The 27693-nt window shown below is 40.7% G+C and overlaps 1 protein-coding gene across 2 annotated transcripts in view; it reads left to right on the forward strand.

Moving 5' to 3' along the window:
• LPP (LIM domain containing preferred translocation partner in lipoma) overlaps positions 1-27693 on the forward strand; it is a 431103-nt gene that overhangs the window by 102246 nt on the left and 301164 nt on the right. The window contains exon 3 of one of the 2 annotated variants that reach the window (XM_032875624.1): positions 545-670. In XM_032875624.1, the coding sequence (XP_032731515.1) occupies positions 545-670 (126 nt within the window). The remainder of the gene's footprint in view (positions 1-544; positions 671-27693) is intronic. The other variant, XM_032875625.1, reaches the window with a different exon arrangement.

Genomic DNA, 27693 nt, shown 5'->3' on the forward strand with positions numbered 1-27693 from the left:
GACCACTGCCACATGCTTCGTCCGCAGCCCCTTGGCCAGAAATCTGAGCAGACCCTTTCTAGGGCCCTTTGAAAGTGCATTGCATAGAGTGCACTGCGTCTCTATCACAGACACATCTAGTATCCACACTTAGGCGATTTCTCTTCCTAGATCATCCGTCTCTCGCCTGTGCCCTGTCCTGCTCCAACTCAAATGTTGTCATTCTGTGTGATGGTTTCTGAATACGAAGAACTTGTAATAACCCCCCCAGTTGAATCTGCTCCTTCAGCACGGGGTAGAGACGTTTATTTCCTTTTACTTGTAAACTCTCTCACACACACAAAAGCCTCTAATGGGTGTGATTTTAGGCAAATCACTTCATATCTTCCAGTTTTCTTATTTGTCAAAACAGGATAATTCTACTTCAGATTTTGTAAAAGCTAAAATAAACAAAGTGCAAAAAAGCTTGGACAAAGACACACTGTAATTCAAGAGATTTGCATGCAGACTGATATCCCTAGACGCTGGAGATGTTTTTTGGGTAACGTGTCTCTGTTGCTTCCAGCAGGGAAATCCTGGAGGCAAGACCCTTGAGGAGAGGCGTTCGAGCCTGGATGCCGAGATAGACTCGCTGACTAGCATCTTGGCCGACCTTGAGTGCAGCTCGCCCTACAAGCCTCGGCCCCCACAGGTAAGAGCCTTCTGTAAACAAGTCCGCACTGCAGGCCACCCAGAGTCCACAACGACCTGAGAGAACAGGCTTTGTCTTGTTGCCCTTCCATTCCTGTGTGATCTTCTCAGAATTAGTGTTCTACTTTGTCTTTTTTTTTTTTTTTAAGTATCAACGTATGTTCGTTGACAGAAACTTCTTCAATTGAATTTACAAGGTTTTTTTTTTTTTAAAGGAATGCAAGAACATTACACAAAAATGTTGTGAAAATTACACCTTCTCTTATTTTGTTGCCCTGTCCTCTTTCTGGCTTTCCCTAGGAGGGGTATTTTGTTATATGTTGGTATAGTGTTCACAGATACGGTTTAGCATGTCTAGGTTCAAGTTATGGTGAGGGCTCTGTCTTCCGTAAAGAAACCCTTTATGTTGGGTTTTGAGGTGGCTTCTATATTGGGGGGGTTCTTGTAAGTAATGCTCTGAGGGACATGTTCATGTCCATTTTCTCTGGAGTTCTTTCCCTGTCTCAGACTCCTCATGGTGGGATTTCTACATTGAGGAGCATGACCACTTACTTTTCTTTCGAAAGGTTGTGAATGGCTTCTACGGGCATCAACACTTTGGAAATACATATTTCTCCTCCATCTCATCAAAATTAGTCATAGCAATTAGAATCTGTATTTTCAGTGCAAACGGAGCCTTGTCATTAGTTCTTCTGTGCATTTCTTTGCTCCCTTTGGGGCTCTGCTCTTTCTCGGCTCCTCAGTTTACTACCTACATCACAGAAGCTGATCTTCCACCATTGTGGATCATTGTGTCTCTCTCGGGTCTCGAGACGGCCATGGTAGATCTCTTCAAGGGCTTCTGAGTCCTCAGAAGACAGCGAGCAGAGTTCTAGGTGCAAACATGAGACTGGCACTGTCGTCACTGTTTACTCGTGTAATGTTTGCTTCGTATGTGACAGTGCGTATGGCACTCTAAAGCCTGCTTGATACGTGACAGTGCGTGTGGCACTCTGAAGCTCGCTCTGGTTCTTGGACAAAAGCTCCTGTATTCACAAGGATTCTTTCATGAGCTAAAGGCCGATCTGGCCTCTTCTCTGTCAGTCATTTCCACAGAGAAGATGGCAGTCCTCTCCTCATTAGACATATTCCCATTACCTTTTCTAGACACATCATGGGGCTGTCCACCCTGTGGGGACAAGGCAAAACACCGGAGCCTGGTGGTTCCTCAGCTGTCTTGGCTCTAACAGGTCTGTCGGTGGAAGAGCATTTCATTTCTGTTAACATGCCCTGAGCAGCAGATGTGGAGCAGGCACTCTGGTCTTTGGGGGGAACTGTTTGGAGAAGGAAAGTGAGTCAGAAAAAAGGAGGAAAAAGAACCAAGCTGCAATCTTCCAAGGGCCCATGATTTTAGAAGTCCTACTCTGGCAGATATGGTGGAAGCTCATGAACGTGGCAGACTCTGAGAAGGTTTATCAGAGAACCTGCATGTTCAGCAGCAGGGTGCCGTGTTGGGGGCCAGAAGGGAGAACAGCTTGAGCTGGAAAGCAGGAAGGTCCAGGTGCCTTCAGGGCACTGTAAGCGACTGGGTGGCTGCAGAGGGCGCCACCGAAGGTGGGCTCTAGGACCAGAAGTTTCCCTGTTGAGAGCCCGTGGACACGGTTGAAGGCCGGATTAATATCCTGGCCTGTTGCTTCTAAAGATAATGGGGAATATTTGAAGGTTCTCAAACAGGGGGACATTTAAAATTCATTCTAGAAAAAAACAAAAGCAAAAACATAGAAATGAGACCAACTCTGGAAAGATCCAGGAGGATGAGCCCAAGTCTGAGAATGATTCTTCAACAAGCCTTACTTCCTTCGTCGTCCCTGGCCATTGTTTGATGTTAAACGTTTTTCCTATTCCACCCAACATATACCTCAAGTCCAGTTTCTCGGGATAGTGAGACCACGGACTTTACAGCGGGATTCACCTGTCTTGTGCTTAAATAACTCTATTCCCCACCTCACTGACCTACCTTTCTGTAATAGGGCTTTTCTTTAGTCTTTGTTGTTGTTGTTGTTTTTTATCTCCTAAATTCTTATACCCTGATATATACTGGGGATGTTTTGCTTAGAGGTTTTTGCTTAATATAGGTTTCATTCTTTCAGACTGTGTCTATGCATGCCTCCCATAAATCGCTACATTTTAATGGGTTAGTTAGCAGCTACCTTTTTGTTTGAGCCATCTTACTGTGCATGCAAACTCATAATCCCTGATGTTTGGACAGTACTTTACTGTTTGTAGCGCTTTCACATATGTTCTTGCTTGAGTAAGATACAGATGCTTCAACTCTAAGACACAGAGGGTGTGCTTAGTTCGTGGCTGAGGAAACAAAAGATGTGGCAGGTAAGTGACATGTCTCAGGACATATGATGATAGTATGGGCCCAGCGGGACCTTGACTGTAGTGTGTGTTTGGTTATAAGTTCTAGAACAAGATTGAGGATGCCAGGACTTTTTTGTTTTGTTTTGTTTTGGTTTTGTGTTTGATGTTTGTTTCGTTTTGTTGTGTTTTGTTTTAGTCAAAGACAAAACTATGAAATTAATCATATGAGTAACAGTATCCCTTAAGAATGGCTTCTCATAAAAAAATAAAACATTTAGAAGGTTAAAGCAGCTAATAATGGTGACCCTTAAATAGAAGAAGTTGAGGATTAGGAGAAAATCTAGTTTCAATATGCCTATTCCATTCAGAATGTAAAGAGTGATCCTTTCTAACTTTTTTTTTTTTTATTATTCAGACTCAGGAAAGTAAGGGTTAATTGGGAGATACATCGAATTTTTCTGAATTACCTTCACTCTGGTGGAACTGAATTAGATGTGTTCGTATTTATTGGTTAACATAATTATGGGCTGTGAGAACAATAATCACACACTTAAAATATATAAAAAAAAATTATGTGTCAAGAGATGATGCTTGCAGGAGACGGTGTTGTGTTGTAATTAAAAGGTACTTGGAAAGTCCTAGAAATGTAGACTGTTAATGCCCAACTTTTATGTTTCCATTTTTGATACAAAGAAAATTACAGAATCTGTTGTGTCATCCGAATACTTAAAGTAGGCTAGTAGGTCCGTGGTTTCTCATTATTTAAGCATGTGTTGTATGCTTACTTAAGCCCACCTCTGAATCACCTTTGTTAAGCTGCGTTGACTAATGGATCTAAGGAAAAATGATGATAGATGTGAAGTATTTGCAGACAGAGAGGTCCAAAGGAGCTCTATAACTTTAAAAAATGCCTGGGCCAGGTGGTGGGCATTAGGGAGGGCACGTATTGCGTGGAGCACTGGGTGTGGTGCATAAACAATGAATTTGTTATGCTGAAAAGAAATTAAAAAAAAAAAGTCTGAGCTATTAAAAATATATTTTATGGGACATTTTCCTCCTTTTCCCAAGGGACTTCTTCATGCTCTCGGACTTCCCAACTTTAGTTCTGTGTGTTTATTTATCCATTTTTTAATTTTGGGAAATTTGACTTAATTCTACATATCTGTTCACTCACCTAACATTGATTGAGATCCCACTGTGGATTAGGCATTGGAAATATAAAGATCATCATCAACATGTCCTTGCTCTAGAGTAATTCCTAGTCTTGCAGAGGAGGCAAGCCCATAAACAATTCAAACGTACACCAAAGAAGCATTTCCCTGTGCTATGTGAAGTTATCATGGGACTCACCAGATGTTGAAATTGTTGAAAAATCAAAAACAAGAATATCAGCATTATACTTTATACTTTTCTAGGGAAGTGTTAGGGCAGACTTTACAGAACATTGCATTTACTTGGCTGCATACAGTATGGGAAGGATATAGGTTTAAAGGTACCAGAAAAATAGGAATGAGGAATTCAAGGAATGTTGAAAGTGAATGCCTTGTTTGAGGAATGACTTAGGTCCTTTGTGACAGATAGGATATGTGGAATTCAAAGGGGAATGGTAGATGAGGAAATCACCTGTACTTAATACCTAGTTTTCCCTCTTCATGCCCAAGGACTCATAGTAAGAGGAGGAATAGACAGTGTGTGGGGTGGGGCAGGGGTTTGGGGGAGATAGCCATAGCAACTTCTGGCTACAGTGGGATTGGGAGTAATTTTTTAAATAAATTTTATAACATAAAAATATACATTTGTGATACCACACAGAGTTATGCAATGAAACTACCTCAGTGTTTGAAACTAAAATTTCTAATCATTTTATAATGTATGTAATAGGAAATAGTTTTAGAAGAATAGATGTGAGCAGGTCAGAGGTGGTTATGGGGTGAATCACAGACCCAGTGTGATCATAGAGCTTAAGTGAGCTCTTGAGGTCATGTAGCCCAACACTTAGTTTACAGAAGGAAAGCTTTTCCCTAGAGAGGGAAAGAATATTGTTCAATGAGGCTTGCTTAGAGGCAAGATGAATGATTCTCTTTTTCCTGAACCATGCTATAATGGTTCTCTGTGGATGATAACAACATCCAAGGGACAGTTTGGTTCTATTCAGCATCTCAATTAATTTATTCCACAGTGTCTCTCTTTTGTGGTACTTTCCCTAAAAATATGTCTTGGAAACATAAGAAGGAGGAGATAAAGAACATACCTCAAAAGTAGAGAGAAAATTTATGACCATATAGCATCTGTGAGTTAGTATATATCTAGACCTCACCCACTGAGCGTCATTTCTTGGTGGACGTGCAGCTGTGCAATTCTGACAGTTCCTTAGAAGACAAGGGATAGGTCATGAACTTTTTTCCCCCCTTCTCTGAGCAGAGGCAGAGGTAGAGTGCTGTTCTTCTCATTCCTAGTACAAAGCTGCCTGTTCTTCACACAAGGAGTTGGGTAGTGCTGGAGCTTGTCCCTAGGTGACCTGGAAGAACTTTTAGGTATTTTATGTTAATAGTTCATAGTACCTGGGGATTTAGTAATTTTTCAATTAAGTCAATTTTGAATTGATCAAATGGGATTTCACTATCCTCATTTTTGTTAGTATGGAAATCTTGGAGAGATTTTGGGGATAAGGATAGGCCTGGGCATAGTTTGAGAGCTTAGACTCCGAATTTGCTGGACAGAAGACTACTGTCTTCTCCATTCCATGTGCTCACCTCTCTAGGAAGAGCTTCATTTGTGGGAAGCAGCACATCAACAGGCTTACCTTCCTTTCCTTTTTTTCTAAGATGGACATAGTGACTACAATGACTTCCCTTTTGCAGAGATGCAGTATTCTAGAGCTACAAGAAATAAGGTTTTGGCTCAAAGCAACCGACTGTTGACACAATTTTTCCCATTTTGCTTTGAGATTGTTAGCTTGTGTCTGGAGCTTGCTTTAAAGCTTTGGGTCTTTGAAGATTTGGAGCTCATCATTTCTGCATGCTGTTTACCCTATAAATGACCTATTTATCCTCCTAATTTAAGGCATTTAAAAATGACTGTAACTTCTTAGTCTATTTGGAAACGGAGAACATGCACACTGTTTGGTCATGTGGACACATCTTTAATTGCAATCCCTGGGCTCCCACACTAAGTTCTTTTCATAGAGCAATAATCTGTGAGGCCAACTGAGAAAGTATTTCAGGTGTGTGCTTGTTGTATGGAAGACTTTTTATTAGGAATTCATGTGGCCCCGAGGGCTTGGGACGGTGTAATCAGGGTGGAGTCTGGTGGTGCCGTGGATATTCTATTCTCTTGCACACCCTGTTCTAGCTTGCAAAAGCCATGAGCAGCTGCAGGGGAGATTAATTAGTAATTAAACTTTTCATATTTCATATTATTCGGTGAAACTCAAACATGTAGGCCACTGGGGGACAGATGCTGAACCGCGGTGCCACTCTAGTGGGAGATGGGCTATCGCTGCACGCTGGGACCTTGTTGGGTCCTTGCTGAGCTCCTTGAGAACTGAGATAGGAGCTGGGTCTTAGGCTGTTTGAGAAAGGGAATAGGTGTGGGCAGTGTTGTCTTCCTTTTCCTATATTGTCCCGGGAAAAACTTAGGAGGATGCTGTGATTTGCTAGGGAAAAGTAACACCCAAGTTGTCTCTAGATCTGTAGTGTCTGTTTACTAATAGCTTTCTCTGAGAGCTATACAGAAAGTTGAAACACTATAGAAACTATTTATATATATATGTGTGTGTGTGTGTGTGTGTGTGTGTATATATATATATATATATATACACACATACATGAAATGAGCCAAAGTACAATAAAATAAAATGTCTGAAAACACCGCTTGAGAAGAAAAACAGATCTTATTCCTTGCACTGTCTGCGTTGAGAAGCTCTGGTTTATTTTGAATTAGTCTGTACCTGCTAGGAAACTTCAGCAGTTAAATAACAATGCGATGGGGGTGGATGAGTGGTTAGCTGACTCAGACCTGCATGCCAAGAGTTTGATGATGGGCAATTAATTTTTAGATTGTATATAATTGCATCTCAGTAACATTTATACCTCCTCCCCCCCTTTTTTTTAGAAGGTGATGCTTCTGTTTGTGTCATATGTGACAAATAATTTATTAATAAAGTTAGCTTTTAATCTTTGTTTTGAGTGCCATGAAAATGTACCATTTTTCAGAGTGGAAATTTGGGCCAAAAATATACCTTGGATTGCACCTCTACAAAACCTCGGCACAAAAATGCCCATTTCACCTGCTCCAGTGTAAGAATGTGTTCCTGGTGTTTGGTGTAGGGTAGGTCCTAGCAGTGATAGGAGAGGGAACGGAGCAGGTCACTGCTCTTGGACACCATGGAGAAGCCAGGACTGCTACAGCCTGGGGTGAGTAGGGGGTCATCTCTGGTGCTTTGGCTATGGTCCCTGGGGTAGTCTGTAATTGATTTCTTTGCCAGACCTGGATGAGTCCTTGGCTCAGAGTTGATTGTCTTAATTACACCAAATCTCTCAATCCACGCCTTGGTTTAAAAAGAAACACACAAAGCTGGCTGTTGATTTTCTCCCATTTTCCAACAACATCTTGGTGAAAATGATTAACTCTGTGTCCACGCAGAAGCATACATTGCATTTGCAAAATTAAAGAGCTTTCTTGTCAGGACTGGTTTCCCCATTTCTTTCCTCCTCTCGCACTGTTTAAGTATCTATTTTGCAAGTAGTCTTGGTCTGAAACCCCATGGTCTCCCTGTCCACCTTTTTTTTTTTTCTTTTTCAATTTAAAAAGAAAACAACAAAATACAAATCCAGCTGTATTTTTTACTTAAGATGATTAGACTTTACCGTGGCAAGTACATAAGAATATTGAGTTTTAAGAGAAAAAGGCATACCTCGGGTAAGATATGGTCATCATTTTGTCCATTTTGATACCCATTTCCTTTATATGCTTCATAGCCAAACTAAAGTATAATGATAATAATGATGGTCTCTCTAGACAGAAGATTGGAGGTGGTTAATTACCAATCCCACGGATTACCACTTATCAGGGTGAGTAACTGGTTTGTCCACAGACCAAATACCACAATGGATAGTAACTGCTAATGTTCTTTTCACAACGTGGAAAAACTACCAGGGAAGTCACGCGTTGCCTTTCAGGGAATCTATTAATAACGAACCATAGTTTGTTGTGTTTCTTAGTTTGAGCATACATATTTCCTTATACAGTTCTAACCTAGAGTTTTATTGAAATGAAAAATACCAATTGGGCACATACTTCTATTGAATCAGCAGGTAGACTTCATTAGTAAGTACAGAGAGGGCCACTTGTAAATTTTGGAATTCATTTCCCTGCTTTGGTCCCTGGGCCCTCACCCAAATGTGCTCCTCAGTTATGCTGTCATATCAGAGTTAAAGGTCATAGAAGGGAATTGGATTATGTTTTGCTGTACCGAGCCACACATTGCTTAAAGGTAAAGTAAGACGTCTTACAACAGCACTCACAGAGACAAGATCAAAGTGTGTAATGCCTTAAGCTTGAACAGCAAAAAAACAATTGTGATAAATACCAGACTGTGAAGTCCTTGAGACATGATTATCTTTTGTTTTCTGACATACAAGAGGCAGGCAAATTCATATTTACTGACTAAATGAGTAAATATTGTCATCAAGTCCAGTAATGGTATAAGTATCCACACCCTAGAGGTCTGGCAGAGAATGCAGTCTAGATTTGATGTCAGACTAGTGTGTAGCAAAGGTACTCTTTGTTTTCTTATTTTTACATAGTGGGCATGTATTTGCTTCAATACAAAATAAGTAGAACTGAGGCCAGTGAGTTCTGTTAAGGACAGCTTCATGATGGCTGCTGATTCAGCCAGAATAACCTTGGATTGCCTTTTAACACTTGAAGGCAGTGCACTTGGTTGAGAAGATGATACTGTCCTACGTTATAATTCAATAAAAGACCATCCTCTTATTATTGGGATGGGATAAAAAATAAACATCAAGTTATTTTCTGTATCCTCTTTAGAATGGCTGAAACGAGAAAACCATTGTATTACTTAGTGTTTCCTAATACAGAGATCAATGTGATAAATTCTTTGAATTCAGTGATAGGACATGAAAGTTACCTGAATGATGAACTGATAGATATTTCCTTTCTTCAGGGAAGAAAAAAAAAAAAAGTGCGAAAGTATTATATGATTCTTTTGGGTTTCTAGGATTCATCTTCTTCTTTCCTCACCACATTGTTTTTGATAGCTCCTGACCAATATTTGAAGTGTCATCAATAAATGCCAGTGCTAAGCCATTTCAAAGCTAATGACTTTTCCTAAATCTAACTCTGGCTTTTAAAATGCAAATAAGTTCTGTGTGTCTGTACATGTGTGTGCCCATAAGCATCCTTCAAAATATGTAAACTTAAAACTTTGCCAAAAGAGATCATTTAATTCTAAATGGATTCTTTGCTTATATTGATGGCAAAAATGGCTCCATTAAAGTAACATATTTGCTGGTATAAATAAAATATAAAATTTGAAGTGGGCTAAAGAGATAGAATATTTGTCTCTTTTAAGAAATGTGGTCTTTCAGAAAGCTTGAAGGACTAGTAGTCATATGCGTGAGTCCGTTACCTGAATCATTTGTGGAGTGTCTTAAACTTTTCCTAATTTCATCTTGATATTGTACTACTTATATGAAAATACTGGAAAATGCTGCTTCCTAGATGCTGTGAGATGTGCTAAGCTCCTTAGCAATAAGGAATCTTCTTGGCTCTCTCTACCACCCAACCTACACAGAGTGATGTTTTATTTCCCAAATGGCCAACTTATGTTAAATTGATCCTTACCCAAGCAGTCAAAGACAGGAAACAGTTTTTATAAACAGCATCCTGGATGACATAATATTCTATGTAATATTAATTTTAGGTCTCCTTTTCTCATCAGCCAACCTAGCATAGCTAAAAGTTATGATGATGTTTAACTTTGTTTATGGGCAAGTCTGTTTTTACAGTCACTTGAGATCAGACTTCACAAACAGCAAGGGGAGTAAAAAGAGGGAGAATTAGGGTGGTCTGCTTGCAGCTGTGTTAGAACAAGTTTCCTGAAGTACCTTCTGAAGGAAGGGTGTGAACGGAGATGTGGCATTCAGACGATCACTCCCCTAGTACTGTCTATCACAGTACTGTACTATCTAGTACTATGTACTATCTGGTACTGTCTATGATCGTATTGTCACAGTACTATCTAGTACTGTCATCAGAAGGCTGAAAGAGAAAGAAACAGCAGGACTTACTGCTGGAGATCTGAGAAAAAGACCAAGCTGTATCTTGAAAACTGGGACTCATAAAGGGTGGCTTTATGAACAGGGAAATGGGATTCAAGAACATGGTGGCTATTGCATATGATTTTCCAAGACCTGGTTGGATTTTCTCTCTCTTACTTATTGATTGGTTTGTCCACTCATTTATTCATTTTTTTCTTTTGTTGATTGACTACTAAAGTGAACATAAAATTTCTCTTGAGGTGTTGAGACATGTTAAAGAAGGCCTGAGTGAATGGAGAGGCTTCCTGTGTTCATTGTTCGGAAGACTTAATATTGTTAAGATGTTGTGCTCTCCTAGTTGTTGTACAGACTCAAAGCAATCCCTATCAGAATTCCAGCTTTCTTCTTTGACAAGCAAATTCTAAAATTCATATGAAAATTGAAGGATCAAGAATAGCCACAATAATCTTGGGGGGAAAAAAGAAACAGTAGAAGACTCACACTTCCCAATTTCAAAACCTATTACAAAACTATAGGAATCAAGCAAGGTAGTACTAGCCTAAGGATACATGGAGATCAACAGGATGGAATTGAGAGTCCAGAAATTAACCTTTACATTTATGACCAACTGATTTTCAACAGGGATACCAAGACATTCAATGGGGAACAAATAGTTTTTCAACATATGATATTAGAACAACTGAATATCCACATGCAAAAAATTGAAGTTGGACTTCTATCCCAGATCATACACAAAAATTAACTTACATTGGATCACAGCCATAAATATAAGAGCTAAAGTTATAAAATTATTTGAGAAAACATAGGAGTGATCTTCATGACCTTGAATTAGTAACACCAAAAGCACAAGGCAAGGAAGAAAAAACAGATACATTGGACTTCTTCAAAAGTGAACACTTGGGGGCACATGGGTGGCTCAGTTCCTTAAGTTCCTGACTCTTGTTTTCAGCTCAGGTCATGATCTCAGGGTCCTGGGATCAAGCCCCGTGTCCTTTCCACACTCAGTGTGGAGTCTGCTTGAGATTCTGTCTCTCTCTGCCCCTCCCACTTACGCGCTCTCGCTCTCTCCCCCTTTCTTTCTTCTCTACAATAAATAAATAAGTAAATAAATAAATCCTTACCAAAAAAGTAAACACTTGTGTGTCTGAGGTGACACCCATCAAGAAGGTAAAAAATACAGCCCATGGACTGGGAAAATACATTTGCAAATCATATTTCTAATATGCCCTGTATCAAGATTCTTACAACTCAAGAAAAAGATAATCCAATTAAAAAATGGACAGAGGATCTGCGTAGATATTTCTCTAAAGATACAGAAGAGGCTAGCACACATAAGAAAAGACTCTTGGCGTCATTATTCATTTGGGAAATGATCAGATGAAGCCGCAATGAGATACCACTTGATAACACACTAAGATGGTTGTAATCAAAAACATCGATAGTAACACATTTTGGCAAGGATATAGCAAAGTTAGAACTATTGTATATTGCTGGTTGATTGTAGGACAGTGCAGCCACTTTAGAAAAAGTCTAGCAGTTCCTTGAAATATTAGACATAGAGTTATCAGAAGACCAAGAAGTTCTATTTCTTTTATATCTAAGATACTTCAAACATATATCAACACAAAAACCTGTACATGAATGTACATGGCAGCATTATTCATAGTAGCCTGAAAGTGGAAATAACTTATGTATCCACCAGTTGATTAATGGATAAATAAGAAGTAGCATATCATTGAAATTGAGTATTACTGAGAAATAATATGGAATGGAACACTGATACATGCTATAACATGGATGGACCTTGAAAGTGTTACACTATAGGAAGCAAGTCAGACACAAAAGACCTCCTATCCTATGATTCCATTTATATGAATAGGCAAATCTATAGACACAGAGATGGGTTACCAGTGGCTGGGTGGAGGGGAGAATAGGGAGTGACTACTGATACGTACAGGAGTTATTTTGAGAATGATTAAAATATCCTGGAATTAGGCAATGATATTGATTTCACAGTCCTTGAATATGTTAAGAACCACTGATTTTACATTTTTAAAGTGGATTTTATGGTATGTGAGTTAGATCTCAATTCAAAATATTTTTTTTTTTAAAAAAGCTCTGTGTTGAACAGTATGCCTAGAATACACATACAGAATTGTGCAGGGCTCCTGCTTTAAATGAGCTCCCCATCTATTGGGAGAACACAGACTGACAATTATAGCAGAGTATTCATCCTGAGGAAGAAGCACTTTCAGGATATTGTTTCAAGAAGAAGAGGTAGTAGAACTTTGCCTGGATATCATGGACACTGTTCCTCCTATTTTTACTCAGATAGGAATCTCTGCAAGTCAGGTGACATTTCTGTGTAGCTCCAAAGAGCAGAACAAGGATCACTATTTAGAAGCTGAGAAAAGCAATCAGCAATGCAACATAAGGACAATGCCTTTCTAATGGGGGCGGGGGTTAGTTGAAGTTGGCCACCTCAGAAGATGGCAAGTTCACCTTCCTTGGGGACATTTGAAATGATCCTTTGGCATTTATGAAGTGCATTTTTTAAAATTCTCTAAACCTCAGTTATGAATCTGTGTCAATAACATATCTCGGAGTTGACATGAGGACCACATGAAGTAATCGGTGGATGTCTAACGTGTGAATACACTATCTTGCACGTAACACTGTGATCACTGTCGCTCTCACCACCATCATCATTATCAAATGAATTTTGGCAAGAATTCTGGGAAAGGAATTCAGGCAACAGATGGGAAGAATTGATTTGAATGATGCTAGTATTTCATGGTACTCTCATTCTTGGTTACAGGGCTTGGAGTTTTCTGTTCCCTGATATAAAATTTGGAAAGAAATACAAAAGACCTTGATTCTATTCCAGGTCCTTAAATTGACTATTTCTGTTTCTACGACAAACTACTCAGCCTCAATAATGGCTTTGTGCAGTTTGCCATGATAGCTAGTACAGATGTGTGATTTATTAGGGTTATTACTGACAAGAATCTGCAGTGACCCTGGAAGATGGTCTTTGTGAATATCAATAAAACTCTGGTTGATACTGGGAAGAGTATACGTGAGACGCTCTGAGGGTCAAGCAGGAGGAGGATATTTCCTCAACCTTGCAAAGAATACGTCATTTCTTAAAAACAAAAATGTGAAACAACTTACTTAGACCTCTGGAAACAATTATTTAAGATGTCATCAGAAGTCCAGAATTTCCGTGTTTGGCCAGGATGTCTAGCAGATAGTTACTACCTCTCTCTGGGTCTATTTCAGTATCTGTAAATTGGACTTCAGATGATTTCTTATGGTGATTCTCGCTTTGAATTGGCATGGCTTTTGCCCTGTATAACAGAAAAAAACTGTATTGATTTTCCTCTCTTTTTATTATTTCACTGTAGAAGATTTTTTTTTTTTTTAAGATTGGATTAAAGTTGATGTACAACCCGAGGGAAGTTTCTGCCATCTGAAAGACCCAAGTTCATGTTTTTTGTAACAGAATTTGAACCCAAATTCATGGTGTTGAAGATGATTTGGAACCTACCTCGTAGAGTTTAGGAGTATTTGAAAAGCAGTATATTGCTGTCCCTGAACCTTTGTCCACTCCTTTCAGTATTTCCATGGCTTCTAATGCACAGACTCGAAAGCCAAAGCTAGAGCAATAACCAGTCTTGTCCTTTCATCTGACATATGCATGAATCATCAACATCTGTTTCTGTGCATTACACCATAATCCCTCTTGTAATTGAGCAAGGTTCACTTTAAAAACAAAATTCATGACTTATGAACTTGTCACAATTTAATAAGCCTATCATTGGACTCTTGGTGTAATTTATGCTCATTATATCTCTCCACTGCACAGAGACTAAAGCATGTAGAACTATGGCCGAGTTACTGTTCTTCAGAATGCCCTGGAGGGCTTGTTAAGCACAGATTGCTGGACTCCACCCCCTCAATTTTTCCAGTGGGTCTCAAGAATTTTTATTTCCAACAAGGGCCCAAATGATGTTGTCTTTGGGATCACACTTTGAGAACCTTCAAAGCTACTTGTCAGCCGAATGTTTTGTAAGCAGCACCTCCTTCCTCCTTTCTTTCTTCTCTACAGCTGTCTACCCTTAAGGCTCTGTTCTTGTCAACAGTGGACACTGGTCTAATGTCTTCATTTTCTGGAGGAGGAAACCCTAACTTAGAGAAGTGTCTTTCTCTGGTTACCTAGTAAATTGACAGACCCTGGCAGATTTTTGTTGTTTCATTGAGAATGATTTACAGCTGCAATTCTTGGACTCAGCATTTAGATTTAGAAAACTAGAATTACAGTTCCAGCTCTGCCATGCTGGGAAGCATGGATTCAGTTGTTTTATCTCTGAACTTCGTGTTCCTCATCAATGATAGGAATACATTCTCTGTTTACTATACAGGGTTTTGTGAGTAGTGAATGGCGCACTGTGCATTCAAGGGCTTTGTAATTATGAAGGGCTATGTAAATATTTCTCACCCTCGTCCCAATTATCAGATGCCGTATCAGGTTAAACATAATGTATCTTATGATAGACACATCGTCCCCGATCATCTAGGGTAAATACTGTTCTAATTTTTTCAGGAGGAAGTAGTATAGTATAAGCTTGTCACCTTTTGCATCCTTTCATTTCCTTCCTGCGTTGATTTTTCTCCTAATATGCCTTTAAAATAAGCAGTTAGAACTTGTCATTTAACTGTTTATGCTTCCAAATACATATGTACATGTGAGATGCGATCACGTACATAGTCACATTATGAATTTTTCTCCAAGTACCCTGGTATCCTGATAAGATACCTACAAGTCACATTCATTGAGAATAAAATAAGGGAGTTGCTATTTTGCTTAAAATTGATCTTCTTTTGGCATTTGCACTAGAAGTAAAACTGAGTTGTGCCAAGAGAAATGGATTCTCCTCCTAGTTCTGCAATTAACAGGTTGTGTAAAATAAGTCAGTTCCTCTCTCTAAGCCTCAGGTCCCCATTTGTAAATGAAGCTAGTTCTTACTCATTCTTTCCACTCTCAGTGTCTATGATGTCGGAGTTATAAGGCAGTTTTTAAATGATGTCCCTCATTTTCCTGAGAAATTCTGGTAGAGTATGCATGTTGACCTGTGTCTGTTCTAGTAAGATATTTTCCTTTTTTAGGCCCAAGGCCTAAATGACATTTGCTTTCATCTTGATGCAGTAAATCTCCCCCATACCTTTCCTTCAGCTTATGGCTAGTCTCTAGGGAGACCTCTCTGGGTTTCTGAGGGATGTGTTTCTATTGGTACGGTTGGAAATAGAAGAGGACTGTGTTCTTTTTTGGTTCCCTGGGATGGCTTTGTTAGGGCTGGGGAAGTGGTGGCAGCAACAGCTTTCATGTTTTTAGTGAGCTTTTCCCTTCAGTAATATTCAGAGGATCTCCCTTATTAACACATAGTAAAAAGTACTGGTTCTCTGTTGCTGTGCAATGGATTGTTTAAAAACCTAGCAGCTAACAAAACCCATTCTTGCATATTTTTCTGTAGGTCAGGAATCTGGGCACAGCTTAGCTGGACCATCAGTTGTCTTTCAAGTCTGCAATCAGGCTATTGTCCCAGAGTCTCCAGTCTCATCTGAGGGCTCGACTGGGGAATGATCTGCTTCTGAGCTCAGGGAGTTGTTGTCAGGGTTCAGTTTCACCTGGGTTGTTGGACTGAGGGCCTTAGTTTTTAGCTGGCTCTTGGCTAGACACTGTCCTCACCTCCTCACCTTGTGGACTTCCTCAATATGACAGCTCATTACATCAAAGCATGGAAGCTGGGAAGGTAATAGAGTCTGCTCATGAGATGTAAGTCAGAATCATTGGTAACCTAATTGTGGAAGTGACATCCTATCCCCTTTACTGTATTCTTTTTGTTAGAAGTAGTGATTAGGATCAGACCACATGTAAAATGAGGGGATTATGCAAAGCTGTGAATAGCAGAAGTGGGGATCATTGGTGGCCATTTTAGAAACCTGCCTACCACAGGCCAGGGTAGCACTTCTGGAATCTGATGGATGTGTAAAGTTAAGGAGTAGAAGGGGCAGGTGAGGTATCAAGAGAAGAAAACAATCTGGGAGAAATAAGAGGTTACGAAAGGCTACAGATGTAGGATGAATTTCACACTCTTAGAGCATTAAAGCTGGACTGGGCTTTAGTGGTCTTTTGATCTAACTCACCTCATTTTCTCGAGTCCAAAGCTGATAGGGAACCTTGATGAAGCCACAGTGATTGCAGCATCTGAGCCAAGAATTAGACCAAAGTCCTCAAACTCCTTTCTTCAGATTGCCAGCTTGCTGTAATGGAAATAATTCCAGACTGGGAGTAAAGAGATTTGTCTTTGTAACTTTTGATTTGCTTCTGAGTTGCTGTGTGACATTGAACAAGTTAATTCCTTGAGATGTGATTACTCAGTCTAACATGACGCTGTCATTTGTCATGTATATTTATTTATGTCTCATGAACATTAGCTCTCACTGGTGAAAGTTCTTTATAAACTTTAGCAGCCTTTAGAAGAAAGCATGTTTTTGTTGAAATTAATGATGCATAGTTTGAGGCAAAGCAAGTATCTCCTATTGCCACAAAAGATGAGTATCTGTTCATAAAGATACAGATAACTTTTATCTGTTTCCAAATCAGTGTAAGTCATCTATTTGTACATGAGGAACTACTGAAAAACATAGTACTATTTATTTTTCTCATAAGTCTCCAACTCTGGTCATGTTCCATGAGGATGACTTATCTCTGCTCTCGGAAACCAGCTCAGGTGGATTAACTCAGGGGTGGATAATTCACTTTCAGGTTAGATGAATAATGGCCAACACATTGCCACAGAGAGCTTGGCTGGAGCTATAGCTGTGGAGCCATGGTTTCTCTCCATGTACATCTCTCCACCAGTCAGTGGGGCTTCCTTATAAAATGATAGCTGAGTTACAACAGCAGAGGTCCTGCCAAAAGATGGTAGAAATCATGCATTTTTATGACCTAGCTTTAGAAGTCACATTGAGTGCCATTTCCACTGTATAGCGTTGGTTGAGGTAGTCACAGAGGCTTGCCTAAGTTCAAGGATGGGGAACATAGACCCCATCTTTTGATGGGTTTGGGGCAAGGTTCTAGAAGAAAATGTGAGCAAGAGATACTGTTCGGGCCATCTTTGGAAATTAAAATCTGCCATTGTATTGCATTGTATTCTTACATGCTGTGGTTGATCCTAATCATAATGAGAATGATTAATGTGATATGGGTTTTTTAAATTAAGTACTTACTAAGTGCCAGACATGTTGTAAGATTTGTAATTCTCTTAAGAGTTCACGTAATTCACACAGCAACTCTGTGAGTTAGTCATTATTCCCATTTTCACAGATGAGAAGACCAAAGGACATAGATGTTAAGTCAGTTGCCTAAGGTCAAAGCAGTTCTTCAGTGGCAGAGTTCAAATTTAAATCCCGTTGACCTAATTCTGAAGTCCCTACATCTAATCCCTCTGCCCTATTGCCTCTGTGTTTTGATCTGTATCTAAATCTCCAGTCATGTGCATGCCATTCTCTTACGCACTCCTGCATCCGCATCTGTGTCTGTTGTAGCAAGAATGAGTGGAGAGAGAAGGAGGCTGATGAAGGAGGAATCATTTGCAGTAGTAATACCTGTGGTAGGGATAGGGCTGAGCCTGTCCTTAGGTACTCCAGGGGCTAGTGCTAGGAGGCCCCAAGAAAAGAAACAACTTAACATGCCCCTAGTTCCATACAGAGTTTACAGGGGCCATGGTTGTGCCTTTAATTTAAAAAGACTTATTGGAGTCTAAGGAAACCCAGGGAGAACAGCTAAGTGAGAAGATTAAAAAAAAAAAAGAAGAAGAAGAAGAAGAAGAAGAGGGAGAAAAGAAAAGAAAATGGGAACAGGGGCTAATATTTGAAAAGTAAAGGAGTTGAGAAACATCTCTACTTGTCCCCCAGAAGTTCAGCTCTACTATCTTACTAGGCGGTGACAAGCTATCTAATACTTAAATCCTACTGGTTTCTGTGTTGGGATTTTTTTTTTTTTTAAATCAAAGTTCAACCCACAAGTTGAAAAAGTCACAATTAGGTTTTGTGCTAGTGTGTATCTGTTTTGACGCTTGGTTTATTCACTGAATATTGTACTTTCATTCATCCAGCAATGGTTAAGTTCCTCATGAATGTAGGTGAAAATCAAGGGAGAACAGTTTTTACCATTGCCCACTCTACAAGGAACTTCTAATGTGGGAAACAGTTGAGCAAAAAGATGACAGGGTATATAATAAATACAGTGTTGAATGAATGAGCATGTCTGTTTGAATGCATGGAGGAAGGTGCTCCAATCCCCCTCTGGATAGGTCAGAGGAGGCTTGATAGAAGTGGCATTTAAGTCAATATATTAAGGAGCTAGAAATAGTTCAGCCTGTTTGGAGATCAGGGTACCTAGGGCAAGTGTCATGAGCTAAACCTGGGAAAGAAGGCAGGTTGATCTGTTTGTGCAAATACACTTCCCACTTCTGTCTTCCTGTCTGCCTTACATATGTAGTGATGACTCAGTCCTGGGAATCTCAGGCAACAAACAATGTATGTCCACGATGTGACATTTCTCTGTGATCCCTCAGAGATCCCTGGGATCTTTGTCCTTGATGCAAATATCTCAGTGCCAGCAACTCATCTGAGAACTGTCAGGATTGGGGCCTACAAAGTCTGGTGTCCCATCAGGGTAAAATCAAACCAGTCGTAACTCAGTATAAGGCCTTTAGGGTCAGCCTTCTTTCCTCTGGCATCCCTTCTTTGGAAGCTCCAAGGTCTGTGTAGCGCTATCATGTGGTAACACTCGTGACTCGGAAGTGCTGTACTGCAGACACAGCACATTGGCGTTGTCTCCTGTTTTACTCAGCACATGTGAGTTAGTTGTTACCTCATTGGATATCTGGCAAAATTGAGGGCCTAAAAACTGATGAGTTACTTTTACCAAAAAACACAAACAAAAAAACATCCTAGAGAATCTAGTGGTTAAATTTGTTTCTTCTGTCTCCAGTTCCCAGCATGTTTCTAGCATGTCCGTGGTTCTCCATAGCTGGGAACTCTGTTCATGAAATCTGAACTGGAAACTTGATCTGTCAGAGGGCTGATGTGGAGCCGTTCTTGACTGAAATAGGCACTTGGGGCGCTGAAGCCTTGCTGAGTCACACTCTGCTCACTCTGGAGGCCATACTGAGGCATTTCTGTCTCTACTGTGAAAACCAGTCCCATTCTACTGTGCGAATTCTTCATGTTGTACCTCGGAGCTTTCAGGAAAGACCTAATAACTATTTTTTTGTCTAGGCTGGGATTAATGTTGGAAGGGTACAGCTGTCCATGTGGGGTTGGCCTCGTCATTCCCCACTGATCCAACCATGAGTTTCCATGGATCAAAGCCAAGCCCTAAAGAGAAAAAAGCAGACAATGAAAGAATCAGAAGAGGGGCACCTAGGTGGTTCAGTGGGTTAAGTCTCTGCCTTTGGCTCAGGTCATGGTCTCGGGGTCCTGGGATCGAGCCCCGCGTCGGGCTCTTTGCTCAGCAGGGAGCCTGCTTCCATCCCCTTTCTGCCTACTTGTGATCTCTGTCAAATAAATAAATAAAATCTTAAAAAAAGAAGAAGAAGAACCAGAAAAGGATGAAGGCAACGTGGTACAGTGGACAGAACTTGGAAATTCTCATCTTAATTCTGCGCCTAACATGTTGTGTGACTTTTACTAGGCAACCTGCTTCCCTTCTATTGTGCCAGCATTTCAACTCACAATACTAAGAATTTGAAGCCTGGAGCCCCTCAGGTTCTAATAGGAAATATCCCATGAGGAAATCATTCCCTGAAGAAGACATCTAGCTTATTCCCTACCTCAGACCCCAAAAGGAGGATTGACCCTACTGTTTCACACTCCTTTTCTTGCCCTTCTGTGGTAGGTGTTTTGGAAATGTCCTATTTCATGGATAGAGGAAGCTTGACCTCTGGTTCAGTGAGTTCAGTGAGTTATCACCATGCAGGAATTTAAGTACTTTCTCACTTTTTATCCATAATGTGGTTCATTGTGTTTAAACATTTCAGTAGACTTCCTGACTTATTTTGCTGCCTTTAATACAGGGATAATAAATGAGGAAATCCTTAGAGTGAAGAAGAGGGAGGGGAAAGACAGAATAGGAGGAGGGCTGTATGTATATGAATTGTCAGCTGCTGTGTTTCTTGTCCTGGAAGAATCAGGCTAGTTTTAATTCAGATCTAAAAGGTAGAAAGAGGAGGATGGTAGAAACTAGGAGGGCATAGATGCTATCAATGGCAGAGCTTTTTGTAAAATGCTGCCTGTTTCAACTTGTCCTTGTCCCACTCTCCGACATGGGATGGGCCCTTGGAGGTCTTCTGTATTGAGTCCCTCTGTTTTACAGAGGAGGGCCTTGGGGCCTGGCTGGGGGAGTGACTTGCCCACTCATGTTGTTACTAGGCATCCCTCTCATAAATGCACCCCACTGGGAAACAATGGTGCGGGGGCCCAGGGGGCCCTACAATGCACCAGTACTAGTTTGCCCTCTGTCATGGGTTCACCTAAATCATCACGAATTTGCTTGACACTAGGGATTAGCGACCAAGAGGAGACCAAGCCTCCCACAAGAATGGCAGGAGAAGAAACCCATGGGTGTGATATTTTGATAATAGTAGGGGCCACTGTCATTCCTGGAATATACACGGCTGATGTGTTTAGAGGCCTTAAATTTATAAAATAAATTTATGAAAACTATAATGAGATGCCCCAACACAAGGCAATGTCCGTGTCAGCCAGATAGATCGATGGACAGCTTAAGAGAAGTCTATATTTCATTTTTTTATTTTGTTGTACTCACTTTTGATTACATTGGAGGGGTGGAACATACTAAGGTATGATTACAGCACCAGAATATATTATCTCCCCCTATATATTAAAGCTCCATATTATTAATTTAAATCCAAGAAAGGTATAAATTGATGGAGCCTCACTGTGTTGCTTCTACTTTTTCAAAACCTTTTTTTTTTTTTTTTATTGGCCATTGATGCCATCTAAAGGGATAAGAGGACGCTGACTTGCCTGATAGCTCAGAAACCTGCAAATGGTGATTTTTTAAAAATATAATTTTATATACTTTATGTATTTTTGGTAGCTCCAAGCCCGACCGCCAGAACATTCTGCTTTTATAGTAATGCTCTGGCTTTGCCACAGAAAACTGTAGCACTGTGCTTTATCTCATTATCTCTAGACTGCAGCATCCGAGATGTAAAAAAGCCTGATAAACCCAATAAGTACAGATTCTCAGTAGCACAGAGGCCTCCACTCCCACCCCTTTACTGGGAAATAGGCTTTTATTTATTTACTTTACTATTTTTTTTTTCATAAGAATTAAGCCTACGCTCTTATGACTGCCTTGCGCCCTTTCTTGAAGTGGGTAAGAAACAAACATGCATGGGCTCATACATCTATTCTTGTTCCTTGTTTTGCAATTTCTGGGAAGAAAAGGCTTTCAAATGGGAGAATAGATTCCGAAATTTAATCTGAAGATATGTCATTGTTGTGGTATGAGATCTCTCATTGCCCTTCTGCTGGTCAGGATATGTGCTTTTGGAAATATTTTCTGTTGAGGCCTTTATTTTTATTTGTAATCTAGCTTCTCGCCATCTCCCTGACCCTGTCTTCTCAGTTTTTGCCTTCTTCTTTCCTCATTTCCTCCAGCCCCTTGTACACACACAAGCAGACACACACCGGCTTATACAGCAATGCGGGTGGTAGAGACTTATGCACTTACGTACATGTATGCAGAGTTACCCATAAACACACACAGATGCCATGCACATCCCCATTTCCTTACACATGTGCACACCTACACCTATAACGTATGCACACACAGCTGCCTGTGCTTTCTGAGCCTGACTTGGAGGTGTGATCTTTTGTGTCTCAGGATATAATAGTCCTATTTAGTATTACAAGTTCTAATTATCAGGATTTGTGCTCAATATTTTGCATGTGTTGTTTTAATGTTTACACTTAGGAGGTGGTACTAACTGTATCCCCGTTGAACAGAGGAGGAGACTGAGGCTTGTGGTGTGGTGGAGGGGGCGTTCAATAAGTTTCCTAAAGCCATACATCTCATAACTAAGTGGTAAGTGCAGCTGTGGATATCTGCAGTCAAATACTCTACCACTGAGCTATACCCCCACCGTGCAGCTGTGGATATCTGGTTCCAATGCCCACACTCCTATCTGCCCTCCAGTGGTACTCTGAAATAGGACCCAGAAAATATTTGGCTCCCTGAAAGAATCTTCAAAATTAAACCAATTAATTGCGCATTGCAATGGATATCATGTGATTTCTCCAGACAAGGAAGGGAGATATTCTGATGGAAATAATCCAGACTAGAAATCAGAGCGCGTAGGTCCTTATCACTTTCTCTGTCACTTCCTGGTGACTCAGGGAGGTCCATAAATGGGGAAGACAATGTCATTTACAGCCTCATAGAAGTACAACTAAGTTCTGTTTAGAGTATGCCAAAAGAAGGCTGTTCGAAAACATGCAAAATGATCTGCATTTGAGATATGGTGACTCTTGTCCTTTACCTCTGACACCCTTCTTGCCACATTCACCTGGTTGTTGGCCAGGGAGGGAAGCCATGTCAGAGCACATCTCTGGCCTCTTATTTATTCTAGCAAACACTTGGACCGGCTTCACTATTACCTCATTGCAGGGACATCCAGAGCCATGACATGGCTCTTAGTTGATATGCTTTCCCACTCTCTGGAAGCACCAGTATCTTAGGCCTTCCCCGTGGCATCTTCCCCACAGCCCTGCCACACGTGTGTTGTCCATCCCGGAAGTGAGAACAAGGAGACATGCGACTGAGTTACTGTTGCAGAGGTGATTTTTACAAGACAGGGACTTTAGAAAATAGGACTTGCAATTACCAGTCAAGTTCTTTTTCCCTTCATCTCTCATTCCTGCCTTGGAAGTTGTGGACGCATAGAAGTTCGCGATTGGTGTGCATTCAGATATTCGTGCTAGGTGGCAATGCCCACTTTTGTGAAAAGTGTCTGTCACTGTATTTATACCTTCAGTTGGTACAGTGGTCAGGAGGCTTTCCTGAACTGTGGGCAGGTCTCAGATTATGTAGTATTCTGATGACGTACTTTAATGGTCAGAGAAGTGAACGCATGTGTGAATGTGACCGAGATACTTCAAAGGCAATCTTTATTGTACCGGGATCTTAAAAGAGCCCTCCTGCTCCTGTTCACCAGTCTCCATAACTTCTCAAATTGAACAAGACTCCTGTGTTACAGTGATTTTTCCATTTTAAAAGCGTAGTACAACATAGAGCAGAATAAGAAAATAAAGCGGCAGCCAGCAAAGTGACATTTTTTGAAAAATCAGGCCAACAAAACAAACCTTTGGGTATTCACCATGGTGGGCATATCCTAAGCACTCATTTATTTGTGGCAGTTGAAATCTCTGAAAAGCACAGATTAGCTGGTCCATTGCACTTACAGGCTTCAGGTTACTGGCAAGTGGTCTGGGAAGGCTGTTGGTTACGAGCAGTAGGACACACAGATCATGGTGAGAAAAGTTGCCTGAACAAATATCCCTTATTTCCAGAATAGAGGCAATGGGAGCTGTGCTGATGAATTCCTGAAGTTGTGTATTAAATGAGATATCAGTGAAAATTCTTTTTTACATTTCCAAACATTAGTTGGTATCCATGTATCTTTTGGCAATATGTCTCTTTATGAGCCTCGGGGAGCTTGTTGGATCTGGAAAAAGCAACTGGGTCATAGGATGTTTTCAGTAAGAACTGCATAAATCTCTTCATAGAGAAGTAGTGTCCAAACTATGAACTCTTATAGAGAGTTCATATTCTATTATTAAATTTAATAATAAACCTACTTGCTTATAAAGCGTCTAGTCTTTCCAAATACTTTAAAATATTTTGGCTCCTCATCAACTAATACGAGTATATGGAACAGATCCTATGTTGGTTACTAGGCTATAAAAAATACACCGTCCATTTAGGGACTTCCTTTCTGTAAAGAAACCATCACGTTTGTGCTGCTAGAGACTATAGAAGAGTATTGGTAGGAGGATGATGGAGACTAGATACCTTGTGTGTGGTAGGAGGGGTGGTGGTGGCTCTTGAACTTACTTTCTGGATTATTCTCCACTAAAAATGTCCCACCTGGCCCTGGCCTTTATTTACTGGTCAGCTGTGGGCATTCAGTAATGTCGGGGGTGAGGGGGGGAAATGCTGCTTCAGGAGTAGAGAAAGCTTTGTCCTGGGAGTAGCGTAGGAGCAGGGAGGAGTGGTCAAAGTTCAGATTACAAAGATGTGATACCATCTTGGAGGTCTTTGCACATCAGGGGGTGGAGCTTGTGTTAATACTTTGAATATTAACTGGTTAACTGAAAGAAAGGTATATGGTGTCCAGGAGGCCTTTCCCTCTCACAGTTTCAATGTCTCTGTCTGTCAAATGAGGGTTGTGACTCTGATCTCCAATGTTCCATAGATCCTTGAATCATTTTATCATCAGTACCGATAACGGCAGTGGTTTTTCTAGTGGATGGACATTACTGTATGCTGGTTGCTAGGCATCTGTCGGTGAGTGAGCACATGTCTGTGACCTAGGGCTGGTGAAATAGTCATGTGTTGCTGATCTCAGTATGATCTGGAAAACTCTTGAGAAGTAAGAGAAGATGCCATAAGGACAATCATCAGCTCATGAAACTCATGAGCAAAGGCCAGAAACTGGGAGTCAGCTTGGCTGATGTATTAGTTTTTTATTGTTCCTGTAACAACACCGCAAACATGGTGATTAAAGCAATACATTTCTTTATTATCTTGAAGTTCTGTAGTTTAGAAGTCCAGGATATGTCTCCTCACCTGATATAAAGGTGTTAGCAGAAATGCATTCATATCTGGAGGTGTTAGAGGACACTTTACTTGGCTTTTCCAGCTTCCAGAGGTCGCCCACGTTCTCTGGCTCATGGCCTATTCCCCTCCAAAGGAAATTCCCCAGCCCTTCCAAAGCCAGCACTGTTGCATCTCTCTGACCACAGCTGAGAAAGGTTCTCTGCTTTCAAGAAGTCATGTGATCAGACAACACCCACCTAGATAATCCCAGATAATCTCTGCGTTTCAGATCTTTAGCCTTAATCCCATCTGCAAAGTCCTTGTTGCTAAAGTAAAGGGTCATATTCCCAGGTTCTGGGAGTTAAGACTGTGGACACCTATGGGTGAACCATGATCCTGCCTTCTACAGTCTGTTTATGGGAATGTAAGTAACTATACATTGTTTGCACATGGACAGTGAGGCTGTCAGTGAGAAGAGATAGAGTCGATAGACCATGAAGTGTGTTTTGTGCTTTATGTAAAGAGTTCTGAAGTTACTCTGATGGCAGTAGAGAGCTATTCAGTTCTTCTTAGCACAGGGATATTTCATTTGTAACGAACTATTGAAGTGAGCAGCTCATGGTATGCAAAAACCCTTTGCGTATATTTCTATGGGAAAATTAAATCTAAATTTTTGACTCATCATACTGGGTTACAATGCAGATCTGCCATTCTCATCCCTTTTACCATGTTCTTTTCTACATAATCTCCTTACTTGGTTTTTCTGGAGCCTGTGGGAATGCTGTTCATGGTCTATGACTTGTTGGGTAAAAACCTCAGGAAGGTTTTCATTGGGCATGGGTGTTTCAGATTTTGGATTCTGGAACTTGGTCACAGCAGAAGGAGTTTAGGAGGACAAAGGGATTTCTGTCCCTTGGAAGACCAGCACAGTGAATTTGTACTTTCTGGAGCTGACAGAGCCTGAGTGTGGAGGGGAATAGCCTCTTCATATAGTCAGCACAGGTGTAACACTCTATTTTCTCTAGGGTCCCCTAGGAGCAGATCTAGGATGTCTAATGAAAAAATTGGCACTGATTCCTTGTACCTTCAGTGTGTGAGTGGGCAGTTGACTTGTGTGCTTGTTTAAGAATGATTCGTAACACACAGGAGGAGCTGGTGAATAGAGGAAGCCCAGTAAATGGAAGGATTCTCCTGATGGAACTGGGAAATTGAGATTTTTTTGTTCAGTCAGTTCCAATTACGCTGTTGTGTTGCAGAGGGAAACAGCTGAACAGGACATTGGCTTGTAACACCACCAACGTGGAGTCAGCCTCCAAGGAGAGGGTTGTCAGAGCAATGTTTGATGCCCGAGCTTCTACCAAATGAATCACCTAAGTAAAGATAGAATCGAGGTGCTCACATTGTATCTGATCACAGAAATGTGAATGCAGAATAGCAAACTGGCTTTGATCTTCATGGGACTGCAGGCTGGGGAATTAAGAGGGGGTGTATTTTTAAAGGTCGTCTCTGCTACTTGGGAGAAAACACATTTCACACACATGTGAGACTGCATATCAGGATGAGAAATGAGTCCATTTGAAGGAAAATTGTTTTCTTGACGTGAATGTTGTGTGTGTATGTGGGCGTGTGTGAGTTTAATGTGTGTATGCATGTGTGCGAATTTCATGTGTGTGCATGTATGCAAGGGTGTTTCTGGAAGAATTAGCATCCTGAGTTGTTGTTACTTCTCTGTTGTAGTTGATAATATCTACGCCACTGTGGTGCTTGGGGAGGAATAACCTTCTATCTCCCACTTTAGTTGTCAGTGATGTGGCATAATTTTACAGAAAAGGCATACAACTTGAAATGTGACTTTTTTCCTCGCTTGTAAGGAGAGTTGACAGCAGTGATTCTCTGTGTAAACTCAGAAAGAGTGCCTTGTGAATGAGTGGTAGTTGAATTCATACCAATGCACATTAGCACTTGGGGTGAATCACTCTTTCTCTGGATGACGAGGAACATCTGTAGGGTTGAGGCTGCTTGTCCGAGGTCATGCAGTAGGTCAGCAGCCTGCAGGATTGGGGCCAGCATCACCTGACTCCCAGTTACACCGTAGGCCAGCCCAGCTGCCTCCCACGTTTGACAGTCTGTGACTCACAGTCCAGATCAATGGTGATGTATAATATTTTACTCTGATTCTAAATCCACAAGCCACTTTTAGAAGTGCTTACACTGCTACAGTCCATTTCACGCTATTCTTACGGATTCTTCAAGAAGCTGAATCTGACTTCTAGAAACACCAGCAAGAGTGACCAGAGAAAGCATGTATTCGATACAACAGTCCCCCCCACTCCTTATCCATGGTTATGGTTCCTACAATTTCACTTACCTGTGGTCAGCCTGGGTCCAGAAGCTGATGATCTTCCTTCTGGCCTATTGTTAGGTTACTAGTGTCCCGGCATTCCATCACAATGCCTG

This window comes from Lontra canadensis, unplaced genomic scaffold (assembly GCF_010015895.1).
Source record: "Lontra canadensis isolate GAN:19392208 unplaced genomic scaffold, GSC_riverotter_1.0 scaffold56, whole genome shotgun sequence".
Classification (NCBI taxonomy): Eukaryota; Metazoa; Chordata; class Mammalia; order Carnivora; family Mustelidae; genus Lontra; species Lontra canadensis.